Source organism: Mixophyes fleayi, chromosome 6 (assembly GCF_038048845.1).
Source record: "Mixophyes fleayi isolate aMixFle1 chromosome 6, aMixFle1.hap1, whole genome shotgun sequence".
Taxonomy (NCBI): domain Eukaryota; kingdom Metazoa; phylum Chordata; class Amphibia; order Anura; family Limnodynastidae; genus Mixophyes; species Mixophyes fleayi.
The window spans coordinates 176,970,626-176,991,777 of NC_134407.1; the positions used below are offsets into that span (position 1 = coordinate 176,970,626).

At 40.0% G+C, this 21,152-nt stretch overlaps 1 protein-coding gene across 1 annotated transcript in view; it reads left to right on the top strand.

The window, feature by feature from the left end:
* Positions 1–21,152, top strand: part of CNTNAP1 (contactin associated protein 1) — a 77,605-nt gene that overhangs the window by 28,802 nt on the left and 27,651 nt on the right. The window contains exons 4-7 of the mRNA XM_075177392.1: positions 5,807–5,954; positions 7,225–7,428; positions 8,326–8,510; positions 15,742–15,882. Coding sequence (XP_075033493.1) covers positions 5,807–5,954; positions 7,225–7,428; positions 8,326–8,510; positions 15,742–15,882 — 678 coding nt within the window. The remainder of the gene's footprint in view (positions 1–5,806; positions 5,955–7,224; positions 7,429–8,325; positions 8,511–15,741; positions 15,883–21,152) is intronic.

The following is a 21,152-nucleotide window of genomic DNA, read 5'->3' on the forward strand; positions in this document are numbered from 1 at the left end:
CAGCTTTGAAATAAACATCTAGAAATGCAAATAGAGAATATGCAATATGTTTCACTTGTAAATTTACAAGTACCTTACACGAATCTGCACACTGAGATTTTTTATAGTAAGTAATATATATATATGAATTGGGCGGCACTATTGCAGGCATAATTTGAATTGGGGACACTATATCGTGGCATTTGTGAATTTTTGGTACTACTGTGTGGCATAACATGGCACTCCTGTGTGGCATAATATTGTTTGGGGGCACTCCTGTGTGGCATAGGGGGGCTGACTTTACTAAACTATAGGGAGGAGGCTGCACAGAAAACACTATAGGGAGGGGGTGATGGGACCTTTAATTTAATGCTAAGGTGTTTTGGGTCTATAATTGAATGTGGGGCTGAGTGTGTAGAGGAGTGCTATCTATTAAATGTGAATATTATTTAATGCTGGGAATGGTTGTGGGAAATGGATGTATTAAATGTAAATGCTATTAATTTATTGCAGGCGCTGTTTGGAGGGAGGGTATCAGGGTTATTTATTAAATGGGAATACTATTTTATGTTGGGGCTGGAGGAAGGCCTATGTATTAATTGTGGATCCTATTTATTTAATGCCAGGGCTGGTTGGAATTTTCTAAATGTACCCATTATTTTTTCAAAATAGGGACCTCAACATTCCAGGATCCAGATAAGCCGCAACTAAAGAAACCAGCAGCCACAGGTGGTAAAAGTCACAAGAACAGGTAGGACAGTCTGTCAAATGATCTGAATCTAGTGCAGGCTTGGCTAACCTGTGGTACTCCAGGTGTTGTGAAACCCAGCATACCCTTCCAGCAATAAGCTGCTATATATTGGCAAAGCTTGTAGTTTCACAACACGTGGAGTGCCACAGGTTAGCCAATCCTGGTCTAGTGGGACAATCCTGATTTTTGGTCAAGGCTGTGTATTCTTTATACACACACTGCATTCTTTATATACTGCACTAAGGTGCTAGCTGTCCTTCGTGGACTGACCACTCCCCCTCTAGTGTCTGGTCCCGCCTCTATGATCGCTGACCACACCCTCTTTGGCGGGCCCCTAGTGTTGCATTCCCCGGTGGGCCTTTCATGCCCCAGTCCGACACTGCCCTCATTATTGTCCCTCTCATCACACTGTGCTCTCCTTTATCATTACACTGTATCACACTGTGGCCCCTCATTACTGTCCCTCTCATCACACTGTGCTCTCCTTTATCATTACACAGCATCACACTGCGGCCCCTCATTATTGTCCCTCTCATCACACTGTGCCCTCCTTTATCATTACACTACATCACACTGTGGTCCCAGCAGTTAAAGAATAATGACCATGGACCCCATATTTTGTCAAAGGATCTAGCAGAATTATACTAATCATATACTCCATACGATGAATATTAAGCTCAGTGGTCGAAGTGGAAATTTAGAAGTGGTGGTATGAAAAATGTAATGGGAATGTAAATAAGTGAATGGAATTTTATTATTTTACAATGCAGGCAGTATGAGAAGTAGCGGTATGGCCTACTAACATATACACCCCACTTCCACCACTGCTTACCTTTCAATTCACACAAATTGTACTTTATCTTTAACTAAACTTAGGTATTAATCATAATTAACATGTCAAGAAACTGCAGTTCAGGGTTAGCAAGCCCAGTAATGAAAAAACAACAGTCTCCTATCACTACCACATCATAGTTTGTCCGCCACTACAGTTACTGACTGCAGCCCTCTACCTACAGAAACATGAAAAAGTGCTGGAATGTAATAATCATGTTAATATGTCAGTCTTCTGCATGAATTCCATAGTGCAACATTTAAACAAGTCAGACCTCCTCATAATATAAATCCCACCAGATTCAGGATAGTTGGCAGACTGTGCTGCTCTCTCCTACCTGTTCTCGTCACTTTCATCACTTGTGGCTGCTGTGTCTTTAGATCAGTTATGCTTGTCTGGATCCTGGAATGTTGGAGGCCCTATTTGGAAAAAAAAAATGGGTACATGAAATTTAGTGAACTCCAACCAGCCCCAAGTGTTAAATCAATATAGCACCCACATTTTATAAGTAGGCCTCCCTCCAACCAAAACATTAAATTAATCGTGTTACCATTTAAAAAATAAACCTATTTCCCTCCCACAAACAGCCCCTCACACACACATAATATAAATACACTGGCCCACACACACACACACATAATATACACACAGTGGCCCCCAGGGCCACTGAGAGGGGGTGGGGTGGGTACTAATTACCCGGGCCCGGGCATGGCAGGGGGCCCCAGCCCGGGCCCTTGCGCCGATGATTTTTTTTTTTTTTTTTTTTCAAAACTAATTTATTTTTTTTAAAATTTATTTTTTTTGCAGGGGGGGGGGCTCGGTTGTTGGGGGGGAGCGGGGTAGTTTAAAAAAAAACAACATACTCACGTGTTCGCGGCGCCGGCGTCCCTCCTCTCTGCTGCTCTGTGCTCCATTCAGAATGTCTGAATGCCAGGTGTGACATCATCATGTCACGCCCAGCATTCAGTCAATCTGGAGCAATGGAGCACAGAGCAGCAGAGAAGACCAAGAAAGAAGAGAGAAGAAAAGGTAAGTGAAGGGAGGAAAACAGGGGGGGGGGGGACACAGAGGGGTTAAAAAACAGGGGTCAGCATGGCACAGTGGGGTTAAAAACAGGGGTTAGCATGGCACAGAGGGGTTAAAAAACAGGGGTCAGCATGTCACAGAGGGGTTAAAAAACAGGTCAGCATGGCACAGTGGGGTTAAAAAACAGGGGTCAGCATGGCACAGAGGGGTCAAAAAACAGGGGTCAGCATGGCACAGTGGGGTTAAAAAACAGGGGTCAGCATGGCACAGAGGGGTTAAAAAACAGGGGTCAGCATGGCACAGAGGGGTTAAAAAACAGGGGTCAGCATGGCACAGTGGGGTTAAAAAACAGGGGTCAGCATGCACAGAGGGGTTAAAAAACAGGGGTCAGCATGGCACAGTGGGGTTAAAAAACAGGGGTCAGCATGGCACAGTGGGGTTAAAAAACAGGGGTCATCATGGCACAGTGGGGTTCAAAAGGGGGGGAGGCATGGCACAGTGGGATTAAAAAAGGGGGGGGGAGCAGCATAGTATAGTGTGATGAAGGGGAGCCAGGTGAAGGGGCAAAAGCAGCATGGAGGGCGCAGTGAGATCATAAGGCATGGCGGTGATGAAGGGGCACATTATTGTAATATTGGAGCTGGAGGAAGGCCTAATTATTAATCGTGGGTGGTATTGATTTAACGCCAGGGTTGTTTGGAATTATCTAAATGTAGCCATTTTTTTTCCAAATGGGGCCTCCAGCATTCCAGGATCCAGACAAGTCGCAACTAAAGAAACATGCAGCCACAGGTGGTGAAAGTGAGAAGAACAGGTAGGAGAGAGCAGGACATTATGTAAAATGTTGTGATTCTAGTAGGGACAATGGCAATTTTTGGTGAGTGTTGTGCCCAATGTAAGGTGCAGGGCAAGACTGAACTCTTTGTGTACACACTTTCTATACTACACTGTGGTGCTAGATGTCCTGAAAGTCAGGAGTGCTTGGACATATGTGACGCTCCGGTGAATTGAGAGCCTAGTCATTTGGATGTGTTAGCCACGCCCCAATTGTGCATTTTCCACACCCCCATATGCATGACTTCACCTCCGAAAGATTTTGCGCCGCCATAAGGCATACTCGACTATAAGGGGGGCCCCATGAATTTGTTGTACCGGGGCCCTGAATTCCTCTTGGCAGCCCTGGTGGCCCCTCACACACACATAATACACACAGACAGTGGCCCCTGACACACACATAATACACACACACACACACACACACACACAGTGGCCCCTCACACACACATAATACACACACACAGTGGCCCTTCACACACACATAATACACACACACAGTGGCCCCTCACACACACACAATACACACACACATAATAAACACACACAGTGGCCCCTCACATACACATAATACACACACACACACACACACACACACACACACACACTATAGCAATCTACAGCAATCACCCCCCAACTTACCTTTTTCCATCCACCAGCTGTGCACTCTTCCCTCTCTTCATACATGGGACGGCACCTGTCATGTGGTGCACGTCCCATGTGACACAGAGCAGGCCACACAGAGGAGGGAGGGAGGAGACCAGCCACCACACTAGCCCCTCACCCATCTCGCGGCACCCTCCCCCCTCCCCCGGCTCGAGGCACCCCCCCGTGCGCGACTCGGGGGTGGGGGGGGATTGAGCCACAAGTCGGGGGAGCACATTTTTTTTTAGTTTTATTTTCTCTTGTTCTTCTCATCTAGGCCCCCTGAGAGCCGCTAGGCCCTAGGCAGGTGCCTAGGTTGCCTAGCGGTAAATCCGGCCCTGGGGATAAGTGTGTGTGGTGTAAATATACAGTATACTCTAACATGTGGAAGACTGATAAACCAGGAATGGATAATATTTAGTTATCTATGTACCCAGCATTTCCGCCTCCTTGGAGGTTCTGCTGGACATTTATCATACATTGTGTTTTTTTTCAATACTGGCTGACTGACATATTTTAGTTAAAGGCACAGCCTCATTATTAATATTATTATCTATAAGCTCGTTCCCTCCCTACCTTGGTCATTAGGCTGTCAGGTTAAATGAGTTCTGACATTCATCATCATCATCGTTTATTTATTTAGCGCCACTAATTCTGCAGCGCTGTTCAGAGAACTCATTCACATCAGTCCCTGCCCCATTGGGGCTTACAGTCTAAATTCTCTAATATAGACACACACTCACACACAGACAGACAGACAGAGAGGGAGACAGACAGAGAGGGAGAGACTAGGGTCAATTTTGATAGCAGCCAATTAACCTACCAGTATGTTTTTTGGAGTGTGGGAGGAAACCGGAGCACCCGGAGGAAACCCACGCAAACACGGGGAGAACATACAAACTCCTCACAGATAAGGCCATGGTCGGGAATTGAACTCATGACCCCAGTGCTGTAAGGCAGAAGTGCTGACCACTTAGCCACCGTGCTGACATTGCCCCAAGGTACTTCTTTATTTTGAATGGGCGATGACCCATATATTCACTCATATACGTCATCATTCAACCCAATTTTCCATCCTGTCTGATTAAAAATATTTTGACTGGATTTTAATCATACATTATGGAGCTCCGATTGATATGTTCAATGCTGGCATTATTTAATTAAAAGCATAATTTGTATTTCTGCAGAGGTGCTGTCGCCCTCGCAACTAGTAGATCTACCAGATCCCTACTCTCACATTCTCCATCCCTATCCCCACCCCATCACACAAGCTTCTGTTTAGTCTATTCTCCAGTTGTAGCAGCTTGGAGACTTTTAAATTGTTGATGGCATGATCATGGTTGTTGATATCGAATGCAGCTGAAATGGTTGGCTGTGGTTGGCCAATCAGCTTATATTTACACCCTCTCCATACCCATTCACCCTACTTCAAACTGCCTGGAGAGTACAGTATACAGAGATTCTAGTGGGTTGAATATCTCCAAAACAGCAGACTCACAGCAGTTCTGTTAATATAAACTGGAGTTCTCCTTTAATGCGCGTTAGTCTTACACTTGACCTGCTGTCTACAAATTTGTTTCACTCCTGTTCTTGTGCATTAAGGATATTAAGCAAGTCCACTAGACTGACTATTATAAAAAAAAAACACATTTACATAGTACTGGCTCCAACTTCCTCTTTATGATTTCTAATAAAAGTTGCATTTCTTACCTCAATCATTTTTATGTACTTTCAATTAGACATTTTTTGGCAATGTCAATACATCGGGGGTGACAGAGCACCGCCTCTACTACCCCATTAAGGCTCGCTATGTTCGCTTCATTCCTGTGGCCTGGAATCCAAGGGGAAAGATTGGACTTCGGGTGACTCTTTATGGTTGTGAATACAGTAAGTGGCCACCATAGCAGAAGATGCACTTGTATCCTTTTACATAGCAGAACTTTAGATGGTGAATTTTGTTAGCTCGGTGAGAGACAAATCATTTGTTCTTTGCATTCCCTTATCAGCTCTGTGTGGCTTTCTTCAATAGCCTTGCATTACTGGGTACATTTATCAAGCTGTGGGTTTGAAAAAGTGGAGATGTTGCCTATAGCAACCAATCAGATTCTAGCTGTCATTTTGTAGAATGTATTAAACAAATCATTTGATCAATAATCAATAAATCACTTTTTCAAACCCGCAGCTTGATAAATTTACCCCCAGATCTTATTCTGAAGAACAGGAAGCCTAGTGTGTATTATGTGTATTATTATTATTATTATTATTATTATTATTATTATTATTATTATGTAGTAGTAGTAGTAGTAGTAGTAGTAGTAGTAACCTTTATTTATAGGATGCCACATGAGGTCCGCAGTGCCGTACAGAGGGCAAACAACAAGACAGTAGATGGTATAAGAGAAATACAGTTAAAAAATAACACTACAACTCTCAACACAGCTACTGATATAGGTAATGGGGTGCACGGGGTATATTCCGCATAAGCTGAAACATGTGTCTATTAGCGTGGGAGTAACTAACAGGTTTAGAGCCACTGAAAGAGGTGCAAAGACAATGGAAGAGTGGAATCACAGGGTAGAGATCCCAAGTAGGAGGTGCGCAGTGTAGCTGGTGAGCAAAAGCTTTAGGTAATGAGAACAAGAGCGAAGAGAGCCCTGCTTACAATCTAAAGTTGGCATTGTGAATTGCTTCCCTCACAGAACACAGTTCTAACTATTTTTGTGAACTTACATAAGCCACTCAAGAGTGGTCCCAATTGAGAAGTTATAACAACGGGTCCAACTAGCACGGTCTCAGATAGCCGCACACAAACAGATCGCTGCAGATAGTTTTGCAGGCATGCCTGAAATGATCAGATTAACTTCAGTCAGTTTATTCTCTTGGATTGTGCTTGTATTTATCACCTCGCATTTAGGCCGTATAAGTGGCAATATTGGGCAAACTTGCAGATATCATTGTGTGTTTAGCCAGCGTTATTAGCCTATGGTTAAGTCATGATCCAATATTAGATTTTGAACAAATAATTTACATATTTTAATATTTTTTTTAACACCGTCTACAAATTATTGTATATGATTGTTGTTGTTATAGCTAATGATTAGAAAATTAAATTTCACAAACATTGTGCATGGAATAACAATGTTCTTCTGTTTCTCAGACCATGATGTCCTGTCCTTCGATGGTGATGACTTAATTTCTTACCAGTTCAGAAAAAAGACCAATCGCACTTTGCAAGATGACATATCTTTTAACTTTAAGACTTTGGAGAAGGACGGGGTGCTGATGCATGCCGAGGGGACACAAGGAGACTACATTACACTGGAGCTACAGAAGGCCCAGTTGCTCTTCCGGATGAGTCTTGGTATGAAGGACTAGGGCAGCCAACATTAAAACATTGACCAAAAATGTAAAAACTTTATCAGGCGATAACTAAAATGCAGATCTCTGAGGAATTTAATGATTTTCCAACTATAAATAAACAACCCAATAAGAAAAAGTCCATGACAGTGTTTGTGAATTTACTGGTCAGGTATACAAAAAATCTAAACAGTGACAAAGTAGTTACATGAAGAAATTATTACAATTGGCAAATAAATCACATAAGGGGTAGACCGACCCATGCAATACATGAATAAATGTGTGTAAATACTATCTGTGGGCCACATAACCGTAGATAAAGGGTATGTTTTTGTTTTTCACTTAGGTGTAGTTATTTGTCACTCGAGATATAGAGATAGATATATAAATAAATGATGATAAAGTTATATACTGTATATGTGTTTGTGTGTGTGTATATATATATATATATATATAGATAGATAGATAGTTAGCATTGCAACATTTTGTAATTGTTCTATTTCATTGCGTCAGTAGCTTATTTTTCATCATTTATAACTTTTTGTAACTAGTTTTGTTGTGAATTAGTGAAATGTGTCTGCTTTAGCGATGTATCTTTTTTCTCTTTTGTTTAGAGTTTTCATGAAATTAATTGACTCCACTAACTTACAGATCCTAATTTTTTTGTTTTCTATATCTAAATCTGAGAACCAAATATTAGAAAAACAGTACAATAATGAACTACTAGATTTGTGTATGTCTGCTCTTCGTACACAACTCCTTACAATCATTTTGTCACACAAAGGAACATTTTATTGAGCATGAGTTTATGAATATTGAAAATAAATTGTTGCCTATGAAACATGTCACAATTACTTTTTGATATTTTTTTCCTTTCAATGCCTCCCTCCATGGCTAACAGGGAACAGCCCCCTCCACCCTATAGACAGCCACACGGTTACCACTCTGGGGAGCTTGCTAGATGACCAGCACTGGCATTCTGTACACATCCAACGCAATGGGCGTGATCTTAACATCACACTGGACGGGGAAATACAGCGGATACGCTGTAAGGGGGATTTCGACCAGCTGGACCTGGATACAGAGGTGGGATTACACTTTTAGTCATCACTATATATGTCCTCTGTTGTTATGGTGTACAGTTGTTTGAACCAGACACATAGAAACATAGAATTTGACGGCAGATAAGAACCAATTGTCCTATCTAGTCTACCCATATTCTAACCTATGGTGACCTCAAACCCTATTTGATCCTTACTTCTTTGTAAGGATATCATTATGTTTATCCCAAGCATTACCCTATACCACCCTCGATGAGAAGTGGTAGCGGGGATGGGAGGCTATTCGATTATCCACTACCCTTTCTGTCAAGTAATTTTTCCTTACATTTCCTCTGAACCTACTTCCCTCCAGTTTCAGTGTATGTCCATCTGTTATAATATTTCTCTTCCGTTTGAAGAAGGTTTCCGTTCTGTACCTTTGTTTAAACCCTTGATATATTTGCAAGTTTCTGTCATGTCTCCCCTTTCCCTTCTTTGCTCCAAACTATACATATTAAGATCTTTTAGTCTTTCCGGGTAAGTTTTGTGCTGTTGGCCATGCACCATTTTAGTTGCCCTTCTTTGTACAGTCTCTAATGTATTTATATACTTCTGGAGATATGGCCTCCAGAACTGAACACGGTATTTTAGATGAGGCCGTACCAATGACCTATAGAGTGGCATTATCATTCTTTCTGCTACTGATTCCTCTCCTTATGCAACCAAGCATCTGACTTGCCTTCTTCGTTGCTTTGTTACATTGTTTACCTGCCTTTAAGTCATGTGAAGTAGTGAGTTCTAGATCCCTTTCATCCTCAGTAATTTCCATTAGAGTGCCATTAATGCTATATTTAGTCTTTGGGGTTTTTTGAGACCCAAGTGCATGATTTTGCATTTTTGACATTAAACTGTAGTTGTCACTCTTGACTATTCCTGTAGTCTACCTAGGTCATCAATCATTTGTTTTAACCCTTCTGGTGTGTCTAACTTGTTGCATATCTTTGTGTCATCTGCAAAAAGGCATACTTACACTTTAATACCATTTACAATGTCACCCATAAAGATATTACATAGCACTGGTCCAAGTACAAATCCCTGGGTACACCACTGGTAACCTTTCCCTCCTGTGAATGTACTCCATTTACTATAGATCTGTTTTCTATCCTGCAACCAAGATCCTATCCATTCAACCATCTTAGAATCCATTCTCAAGCTTTTAAATTTATTTAACAGTCTGCGATGTGGGACTGTGTCAAAAGCCTTACTAAAATGTAGATAAGCTACATCTATGCCCCCCCCCCCTTGATATATTACTCTAATCACCCAGTCAAAAAAGTCAATAAGATTTGTTTAACATGATCTCCCCCAGTAAATCCATGCTGTTTAGGATCTTGTAACTTACTGGATTTTAGATATTTTACAACTCTTTCTTTCAAGAATGTTTCCATCAATTTCCTTACTGTTGATGTAAGGCTCACTGGTCTGTAGTCGCTTGCCTCTTTCTTGGTTCCACTTTTGGAAAGTAGGACTACATTTGCTCTTTTCCAGTCCTCTGAAATTACTCATGTAGCTAGTGATTGGTTGAATAATTCTGTTAATGGTGTTATCAGAACCTCTTTAAGTTCTGTCAGTATCCTTGGATGTATCCCATCTGACCCCATTGATCTATCCACTTTTAGTTTGAAGAGCTCTTTCTCCTCTATAAATGTACTTGTATCTACCTCATTTTTATGAATATACTCTATGTAGGGGACCCTGGAAAAAAAGCGCATTTATTAAAAGTGCACCAGTGCCAATTGCAAGATGCATCCACTAATTGTGCCCATAACACACTCTCAAGTTATTCTGACTACTTTCAATAACCATGTTCTAACCCTATTCTAAACATTTGACTCTTGACTTAGGAATTAATATAATTCACTCTTACAAACCAGTATAAGGCTATACAACTTTGCAAATACTCCCAGTTATCAATTTCAATGGTCAGAAACAATGTTAACAAATAAGTTACATGGATTCTTAGGTAGAATTGCCTGAATACTAGTCAGACACGGAAAACAGAATATGGAGATCACAACGAAAGTTACCCCTGCTCATTTGCGCAGGGGTATCTTTACCTTGTGTATTATATCATTGTATGTACTTTGTGTCATGATCCACTCAGTGTACAATAATAATAACAATAATAATAATAATAATAATAATAATAATAAAGCACTATACACATTAATGATCTGTGTGGAAGAGTTGTTAGGAACCTTTTCTATGAGCACTAAATAGCAACATCATTTATAGAACTGCAAAAATGGAAATACTCAGTGCATATTTTTTGTGTGCAAATGTGCCTATATGTCCACTGGGCACATAAATAGGTCCACTTTGGGAAGTGCCTACATGTAAATGGGGTTCCCGTCTGAGAAGGGAATGCACAGTCCTATAAAATAAAAATACAAAATAACTTCAAAACCAAGCTTACTGCATTACATTTGGGCCAACTTTGGAATTTTAAATACTTTTCCATTTCTCTCTTAAAATAATGTTCATTGGAGCCTCATTTATTTCTTAAATAAGTCAAGAGAATATGAGAACATTAGGCTGTATATTTATTAAACTGCGGGTTTGAAAAGTGGAGATGTTGCCTATAGCAGCCAATCAGATTCTAGCTGTCTATGGTCCATCTCCCCGTTAGATTCCGCGCCTTACTAGAGTAGTGCTAATTTAGGCAAACCGAAGGATTCATTTCTGAACCGTGACAAATAACAGCAAAGGAAGGGCTCCAAGTCCTGACTGACCTGCTTGGTCTGTCCGTTAGTCTGAGGATGGTACCCAGAACAGAACTTTAGGCCAATCCAAAGATTTTTACAAAACCTAGAAACAAATTGTACCACCCAATCGGACATAATCTCGCGGGGATACCCAAGTAGGCCAAAGATGTTTCTGATAAATAGAAGATATAGTCTAAAGGGTGATGGTAACCATTTCAGTGGCACAAAATGGGCCATTTTAGAAAAGGGGTCTATCACGACCCGGATTGTATTATTGCCATGACTTCAGGTAGTTCGATGATGAAATGCTTTGTGATGTTGGTCCAAGGTGAATCAGGAACAGGAAGAGAAAGGAGAAGTCCGGCCGGAAGTTATCTCAATACCTTGTGTCGGGCATAAACATTGCAGGCTTGAATATATTTATGGACGACTGAAGCCAAGGAAGGCCACCAATAATAATGAGACAGGAGGGCGATGGTTGCTGATATGCACGTTTTATCGCTATCCAATAACGATTGTCGAATCTCGATTTGTGTTTCCAAAGCACAAAGTAATTTATTATCCAAAAGCAGCAGAATAATTCAAGAAATATAATTATAAGTACAGCTGTTACTTATCGCAGGCGCCCTGGATCCAGTGAACAGTCATTCAGGTCTGAAGTCTGTGGTGAAAGAAGACTGGTCACTAAACCCAGAGCTCCTGCTTATATGCAGTCAGAAATACAGTAAAACAATACAGATGGTGTGGCTTGCTTCTATTGGTCCAGGCTTCAGGAAGGTCCAGTGTACTGTAGGTCATAGGCCAGTTCAAACCAAAATATCCAAAGGTGAGGGTCATCTCTCCAGGGGATGTGCTCCGACTTTCCTGCCAAGAATCCAGTTTCAACTAGTCTATTAGCATTTTACAGTTGGTATCACTTTAAACATTTATTCCCTAACATCAATAACTAGAGTATGTAATGTGCGGTCTCTTCGGCGAATGAACCGGACAGCTGCTGATGAATAGGGGATTAAAATGATACTAAACATGACACAGTTCCTGCAACCTGAACCTTAAGTTTCACTAACATGCATATAACTTATAATATTAAACATAAATACTGCTTTATTTTGACATAAATAACTATGTGTTGCAACTACAATTAATGTGTACTAATTACAAATGTGTTTGTTCGTGTGAATGTGTATAAAAGTGTAAAAACTGTTATTGCCACGTGTTTCGGCTGGATATGCCCTTCCACGCCGTAGCGTGCTCTACGCGTATTTTTAGACAAAGACAACAAAGTTTGCTTGTTATTAATTGAAATTACTTTATCCAATTTGCTGACTTCGACAGTCGCCTTAATACTTGTATGTCCCTCAAACTTGGTATCATGAGCCCACTTTAAGACTCCTGTACAAAGGTGGGAGTAAATGAAGGAATGACCGATAGGTGGGGTTTTGACTGTGGGCTTGGTCAGAGCTAGGACCTTGTGTGGGCTAATAATGTTGTGGCTTATATAAATCGTCAGGGAGGTACCCGAAGCCTCCTAGCAGTGAGGGAGTTCTACAAAAATCAAAACTATTTTAAGAGCTATGAAACCTTCCTTAAATTAGCACATTTTTTGGAAGACTTTTTGCAGGGAACATAGAGGTTTCCAGACTTCAGTTTTCAGTCTCTCTCGTTTTCTTTCTTTTCTTCAGGATAGTTTGGGTAGTGAGCTAAGATTAGATTTTCTAATGTATCAGCTGTGTTTCTGGCGGATGTTAAAAATGGAGATGTTGCCTATAGCAACCAACATCTTTTTGAACTTTTAGATTCCTTAGAATTTAAATATCTTATGTGGAAGACAGCTTTTCTCTTTGCAAATTCTTCGGGAAGAATGGCCTCAAAGCTGGGGGCTTTGTCATGCAAGTCTCCTTTTCTAAGACCATGAGGATAGGACAGTGTTATGAATGTAATATTTCTGCTCATTTGACCAGATCAGTAAGTACCTCATAGGCGGCGCAACATGGGGCCTCGGCAAAGCAGCTATGTGGGGTAGCGACCTGGTTCTCCATCCAAACTTTTACTAAATTCTATCATTTCAACATTTTTGCATCCAGGGATGCTAGTTTTGGTAAGAAAGTTTTGCACTCAGCTGTGCCTGAGTGTATCCTCCCCAGGGGCGCATGGAGGATTTTTCAGGGGGGGTTTCCTCCACCCACAAAAAAAAACAAACCCTAGAGAGCTGCCGTTTCTGCTGCACTGTACTATACAGCAGCCGCGGCGCTGTCAAAGAAGCGTCCTCTTCGGTGCTGTATACAATACAGCACCACCGCGGACACTTCTTAGACAGCGCCACGGCTGCTGTATAGTACAGTGCCGATATGTAGGGCACTTTTTTAGCAGAGGGAGGGGGGTTTCTGGAGACCCAGAAACCCCCCTGCGTGCGCCACTGCTCCCTTCGGGGCAGCTTTGGAATGCCCCCATGGTGGTTCAGTGTCCCCCAGAAGATATGATAGAGAAAACAGGATTCTCTGATGTCATCTGGGGGACACTGCAAACCCCCATTACAATACGGTGTTAGAATTATTTTTGCTGTCTGCTGTGCTAGTTATAAACTAATGATTGCCAGCATGTGGGGTAATATATAGAAGGGATGAGACCTTTCTTATTTTTTCAACTGAACTCCTAAGTGACCAGCTCCGCAGCTACCTCTATATCCCCATTGTGAAGCAGTGTCCATATATGTAATTAGAGAAATGGATTTACTGTAAGTACAAAATATCCTGTTTTTATTTTCTTACAGAAACTTATTAACATGAAATTTTACCACCTGAAACCTCATAGTTCCTCTTTTCGGAGGTTTCTTTGTCATTTTTGTACTTGTAATTAGCAAATTATTACTTCCCTAACGTCTGTAGAGATTCATAGATCAAAGGAAACCTCTCCTTTTTGATTAAAATCATTTACATATTTTGTTGAGCACTATGTGTGTTTATAAAAAAAAAAAAATACACATTTCAAACAAAGGCTAGAAAAACAGTGCACAATGTGCATGGTTTCACAAACACACCACACAGTGATCTAGGTTCTCTCCTGGGAAGCCTGTCACAACTCCTGAGGAACTGAATGAATGAAGCCCCCTGGGAGTGACGTACCTCAGTATGAAGACTGACTCTAAGTTAAGGTGTTTGCATACAGCTCAAAGTGTTTACCTATGCTATGATGTCTTAATGCTGCAGCATACAATGATATTCTAGAAAATTGCGTGCCACCAGGTTTGTGGTAACATTTGGGGGAAGGCCCTTTACTATTTCAGCATGACTGTGCTATGACTGTTGTTTAAAAGTAAGAAAAGTAAATGGCTGGATATTTTAATCCATCTAGTAACCAGTTTCTAAACCTCTGTTAAATATTGCGAGTCTCTTCAATTTAGTGTTTTTGCTCATTATGTCAAAAAAGGGAATCCTTTTTGTTCAGCTACCCAGAATTCCTAAACCAAAATCTAATACATTGATTGATTCCTATATTCTCCCACTCATAAACTGTATGTTTGAAGTTTCTTTTTCTGGCAGTGTGCATGCTGAGGCATTCTTTTTTTTTTTTTAACACAAATATCCTTAAAATATATATGGTGCTTAAATCAAGCCATATTGGCAGACATTGAGATCCATTTAGAGAGAATGCTAAAACTCAGTATTTTGCATAGAACTCAACTTCTGATATGTCATTCTGCGCTACTGGGCACAAAATGATGGCCCTTCTTAGGATACTGTACTAGTTCAGATCCTTACCCATATAAATCACGAAAAAGGACCTCTGTGAAGTGCAAGCTTCAGTTTATGTATTTCGTGTTGGGCCTATAGCAACCAATCAGATTCTAGCTGTCATTTTGTAGGGTGTACTAAATAATTAGCTAGAATCTGATTGGTTTCTTTAGGCAACATCTCCACTTTTTCAAACCCACAGTTTAGTAAATACACCCCTAATAGAATCTCCTGCAGAAATCAAAAATCATCATAGGGCAACTTGATCAAAGAAAAATGTTATAAGTTTTCTTATTGGAACCTCTCATTCAGACTACATTCAGTACTCACTAATTCCTTAGATCAATGTTTTTGAGGATGCTGCAACTAAACGGACATAATCTTGCTTAAACAAAAAATAGACCCGCCCCCCTCACACACACTGAACCTAAAAAGTGATGGAGTAAGACCCTTTTAAGCATACCGAACTGCAAAGCCATCCTGCAGCTTGCAGCCAAAGGCTAAAATACTGCTGATATATGGACCCCTGTGACAAGTATTTTCTCCGTCAAAAGTAGGATGGGGCAATTATCATGGTAAACAGATTTAGTTTAGTATTAATAAACATTTTGTTTTTTTAGTTTTAGGATTTTTTTCCATTTCAGGTATATTATTATGCTGAATAAAAACACACAAGCTTTGATCTATTTATGTTAAAAAGAGGCTTTAGTACCCTTTATACAGGTCTGTCAGTCTTGTTTCTGTGGTCAAATGTTTAGTGACTCTTTTCTTATCTCTACAGATTTTTTTTGCTGGCATCGTATATCAGGATAAAAGCATCTCTCACAAGCAGAACTTCCGTGGCTGCCTGGAAAACATCATTTTCAATAATGTCAACATTGCTGACCTTGCAAGGAGGAAGAAAGTGCCCATTCGCTTTGTGGTGAGTCTGCAGATGAATATAGATAGGACCTGTATAGGATAACAATCTGGAAGAGTGGCAGTTCACCAATGTTGATAATTTGTTCTGGTTACTACATAAGTCTATCGACTCTCACTTTTTCCAGACAATCTTGCCCCCTAAGAGTGTGTCCATGAGGAGCTAATTAGGTGTTTTGGTATTTGCATGTAAATGCAATTTTTTTTGCTATGAAAAGATGAGCTACTTTTAATTTTTTGTCTATCTTTTGAATAGTTTGAGTGATTATTGTTTTATGTGAGTAGAAATCTGCCTAACTTAAGGACAACGTGGCATGCGTTGTATTCCATATATAAGTCAGGCATAGCTATTTATTATAGTTGGGATATCTTTGTTTGGGGATGTGTTTGTATATTTTCTCTCACACATAAGGAGTACATCCCAATATTGCATATCACGTTGAGCTATGACCAGAATATTTTGCCAATAGCAAGCAAATAGTATTCAATAATGTTTACGTATTATACTCTGCAAAGACCAGCATACTAATCCCTGATAATGACCAACATGTCATCCCCAGAAATGTCAGGCATAACCAAGTAATGACTAGCAACATAATACAAACATTAACCGTGCATATTGCTTGTTGGAAAGTATAATTAGTCAAACAGAAATATGAATAATATAATATTATACAATAATGTTCTCATGTGCATAGGCACTATAAATTAATTCACTATTGAAATACATATCATAAATCCTTTCATCTCAAGTGTTATGTGTACTCTTTACCATAAATCACTTGGCCACAAATCATGCCCATTTTACCATTGTTCTGTTAGCTCAGCTATATATAATGTCTGTATTGCGTGGTCTTATTAAGCGTCAGTATTATGGCCAATGAGATCGCTGATAATGAAATAGGGTGACAAGACAAATGGTGAAGAGCACACTTAACACTTGAGTTGAAAAGCTACATTATGATATGCCTTTCAACAGCGAATTATAGTTGTATAGTTATTGTTATTCAATTATTAATGGTTTATTTAGTGTAACTATTCTGTTCAATATTCACGCTAATAAGATTGCTGTAAAAATATATACTACCATATGATATGTCATGAAGTATAAAATGTCCTGACTAGCCCTGATGAGGATACTGTCAGGTACTGAAACAGGTTGACTTGTGTTTTTGATGAATAAACCAAAATGTAAATGTTTAGTCTTTCTCTTCAAATGGGGGTCATATATTTACATATAACCTATTAGAAGAAAATATTCTATGCTTTTAATAATAGTTTTTAACGAAAGAGCATTTAGGGACACAGTTCCATTTGCTTGCTGCTAGGCTCCGTGTAGCTTCTACCTGTGGTGCTCTGGATGTTCTACCCTCTGCCATCTCTTCTGAGCACTGGACTCGAGAGGAGAATATTGTGGTGACCGCAGTCATGTGACTGCCAACACCACAAGGCATTTGTAGCCCCAGAATAGCGTGCGCACTAGCCAACATTCTAAGCCTCCAAAATTCTAATCAGAGGTGAGGGCAACTCTTCTTCCCTGAGACGTAAGTGTAGAGCAGTGCACAGGAGAGGAAGAGGAGGCAGACAGCTGCCTCTGTAAGATAAGTGAGGGGAGGGTAAGGCAGGGTAGGGTGTCCCTTCCTAGATTTATTGGGTGTTCCTTCCAATTTTTGCTACAGGACCCCCAAAGTTCTAATTACGCCCCTGGTTATAGCCAGTGACAGCTGCACATGTTAATACCAGCTGCTATGACTGTCTGTCTGGGACAATTATGCGGGTGAAAGGTGAGCTATTTGACAGTCAGTACTAAGGTGGTATATAGCGCAAGGGACCAAAAAAGGTATGTATGGCTGTACCTCTATTCAGCTTGGAGAGAACAATGCAGTCCACTCCTGTAGGCAATATAATGGGAAAACTAATGCATTGAGGACAGTTCAGCATCCCATAGGTCTGTCATGGAAAATTAATCAGCACTTCAAAAAACTATTCTCTATTTATAGGTAGCAGGATATTATATTGGATTAGAAAGCCATAGGATGAGAGAAGTATAAGGTTGCCATTTATAATGTGCTGGGGAGGACTCATCTTGATTGTGTAGATCAATTTGTTCACAAAAAGGATGTCCAGTAACTGGAGAGAGTGGAAAGAATGGAGGCTAAATAAGTAATGGATCATTTACACCTTTACTTGTACAATTGTATTATGCGATTGGTTTGTAAATGACCCACACCAAAAGTGTGCCCTCTGAGATCTACATCTGACCTTCACCTTATCTCTTCTCTGGTAACCACCTCTCACTCCCGCCTTCAAGACTTCTCCCGTGCTGCTCCCCACCTATGGAATTCCCTACCACGCTCAATCAGACTTTCCCACAGCCTTCAAATCTTTAGATGCTCTTTGAAAATCCATCTCTTTTTTAGAGGTGACCATATCCCCGATCACACTATTCACACTAATGCACCCTCACAACTGTCCCAATCTCCACTCTGAGTCACATTTGCTCCTCTTGTTTCAACTGTACCCTCTTCCATTTAGAATATAGGCTCTCTGATGAGCAGGGTCCTTCATACCCTTTGTTTTCATGTCTGTAATTTGTTTTTGTCTACCTTGTATGTCCCTGTTTTATGTATGTACTGTTCTCCCTACTGTACGTCGCTGCGGAGCACTGTGGCACCTTACAAATCTACGATAACATTAATAATAATAATAATAATAAAAGCTGTTAGTGATGCCACAAGTCTGCTTTTGCGGCTGATATTTTACTTGCATGGTGAGATAGTTTCCATTATACTCCTAATTACGCTACAGAATCACTAATAAAATATTTTTATTTTGTGGATGGGGTACTAAATTGAAACTGCACAATTAGAGGCACCACATAGCTTTTTAGAAGTGCAGAATGCCCACATTTTAGTACCTACTAAGTGGTGGTATAAATCACTACTTTTCAAAGGATTTCATGTATATGTAAGTGCATAATATAAAGCATGCACATATATTTCTGTGCACATATTTTTCTAGGACATTTTATATAAAGTTATGTCTGATGTCCAAAAACTGCAGGGATTATACAGTATTTTTAAGCTTTCGAGAATGAAACTCAAAAACAAATAGTGGGGTTTCTTTTTTTATTTATTTTAAATTACAGGAAAGCGATTTCCAATCAGGGACAGTGCAAGGTTTCTGGGCACCCTAGGCAAAGCTTCAGCCTGGCGCAACTAACCCTCCATGCCCTCTACCCAACACACACACACACGTTATGAAAATTTTATATTTGTTTTTATGTTTTTTAGACTTATTTATTTCCAAACAATGAAAATTATAACAATAACCAAAGCACTAGTTAGATTTTTCGGCACATAAAAAGTAAATTCTAATACTAGTTCTAATTTATTTCACTCTCCAATAGATTCATTATTATACTAGGAGGGGGTGCTCTCTTAATATAAGTTCTGATCACATTTTACTCAATGACCAGAATATTTATAAGGAGGCACTCATGTCTACTGATTTCTATCCAAAATGTTGCAAACTTAATTAATTCTTATGTTAAAAATCTCCAATTTGAACCACTATGTGAGTGAAATAAAGGTTTGTGAGTGAAATAAAGATGGAGCAGTAGAATAGAACAATAGAAATTTATTTTAGACAGTGGGCTAGGGCAAAACCATTTTCTGTTGGAGGGGGGGGGATTTAAAATGGGACAGATTTATAGTTGGGGTAGGTCATGTTCTACGATCAACTTTAAAGTTCAGTGTAAAAATAAAACTATCAAAGATTTTTTATGCTAGATGAAAAAACAGGCAGTATTTAACTTATGTGCAAAATAATAAACTAGTTTGCACCCCTTGCATTGTAACATGGTTTGTCCCGGAGAACATTTACTCCTTTTTTTTTTATCTTACTTTCCTTAATGACTCAGGCCCACTATGTTTAAAAACATGTTTTCAGAGATATAATCCATAGATAATAAGATTTTTGTTAACATAAACATAAAAGTTTAATTTATTATCATTGTTGTCAGTTGTCATTCCTCTGAGCAGTTTGCAGCTATCATACCTTTTAGCATCTATTTTGCTGCCATTCAGGAGCTAATCTACATAGGCACCATTGCTCCTTCTTCAGTTCCTCCGTGTGTGGAGAAAATTTGGACTGGAGTGAAGGTCCCCTTGTCTTACTGCTGACTGCTGTGTCGCCGAATGACACCGAAGTTCCCAATGCAGTTACTTCACCAGCAACAACTGGGAGCGGCATGTGCAGCAGCTAGCAGCATTGTTAGCTCAATTATGCTCTGCGACTGCCGCCAGCATTAAATAGACTATTAATGTCTCATTCAGAGACATTATTAATGTTTGTACCTGGTTTCTGTGGCGCCCCCTGGAGCCTGCTTAATGGGCCCCTGCCCCCAGTGACACATTCTATGCTTTTAGTAAGAAAATATTTCAAACAAAGAGCGTTTGTGAACACAGTTCCACATGACTTATTCAGCATTAGCGCATTATGCAAAGTTCACATATTCATATTCATTGGTTAGCATATTGGTTGAATTCCCTCAGAGAGCCATAATGTTGATTTTGCACTAAAACTACATTATCCTGTTTATTGGAATGCACAACTTGATAATTAGTTTGCCTGAAGCTATTTATTAATTCAGAAGTGGCTCTGCTAATGAAATCCATGCTGGGCTGAATCGATTTATGTCTATTGTCCTTTGCATTCCTTGAATAGTTTACTCTTTTAAAGAAAATTATATATTTGAAAGAAATTTCTATTAACTTAGAAAAGTAGACAGTAGATAAAGTCTGCCCTTTTTTGTCTATGCAGATTAGTGCTATTGTAGGATTCTACTCCCCCGCCACCTGCTCTTCTGGCATTGGAGAACCATAGTGGTGGATTTTAATAGGGGTGTTTAATTTAGTGGGCCAGAACCCAGAACAGTGAAGGGGGCTCATACCTTTCCATCCATTCAAACTCATTAGTGCCTTGATAAGTCATAACGTGGGTTTGTGATGAGGTGCTGGCTAAATATACCAATGAACTTCAGCAGATGCTGTCATTATATATTGCAATTACATGGTGCATAAGGCTGCATGTGTACATTAATAAGTAACTCCAGGTGGATATCATAGCATTATGGGTGATCATTGGGTGTTAAGGAACAAAATAAGTATGTCTATTGGAGACCCATAACTGGAGCATTGCCCTGGGCCCATAGAAGTTTTTATTTACCACTGGTCCATAGTCTTCAGGAGATGTATAATGAAACTGACTGGA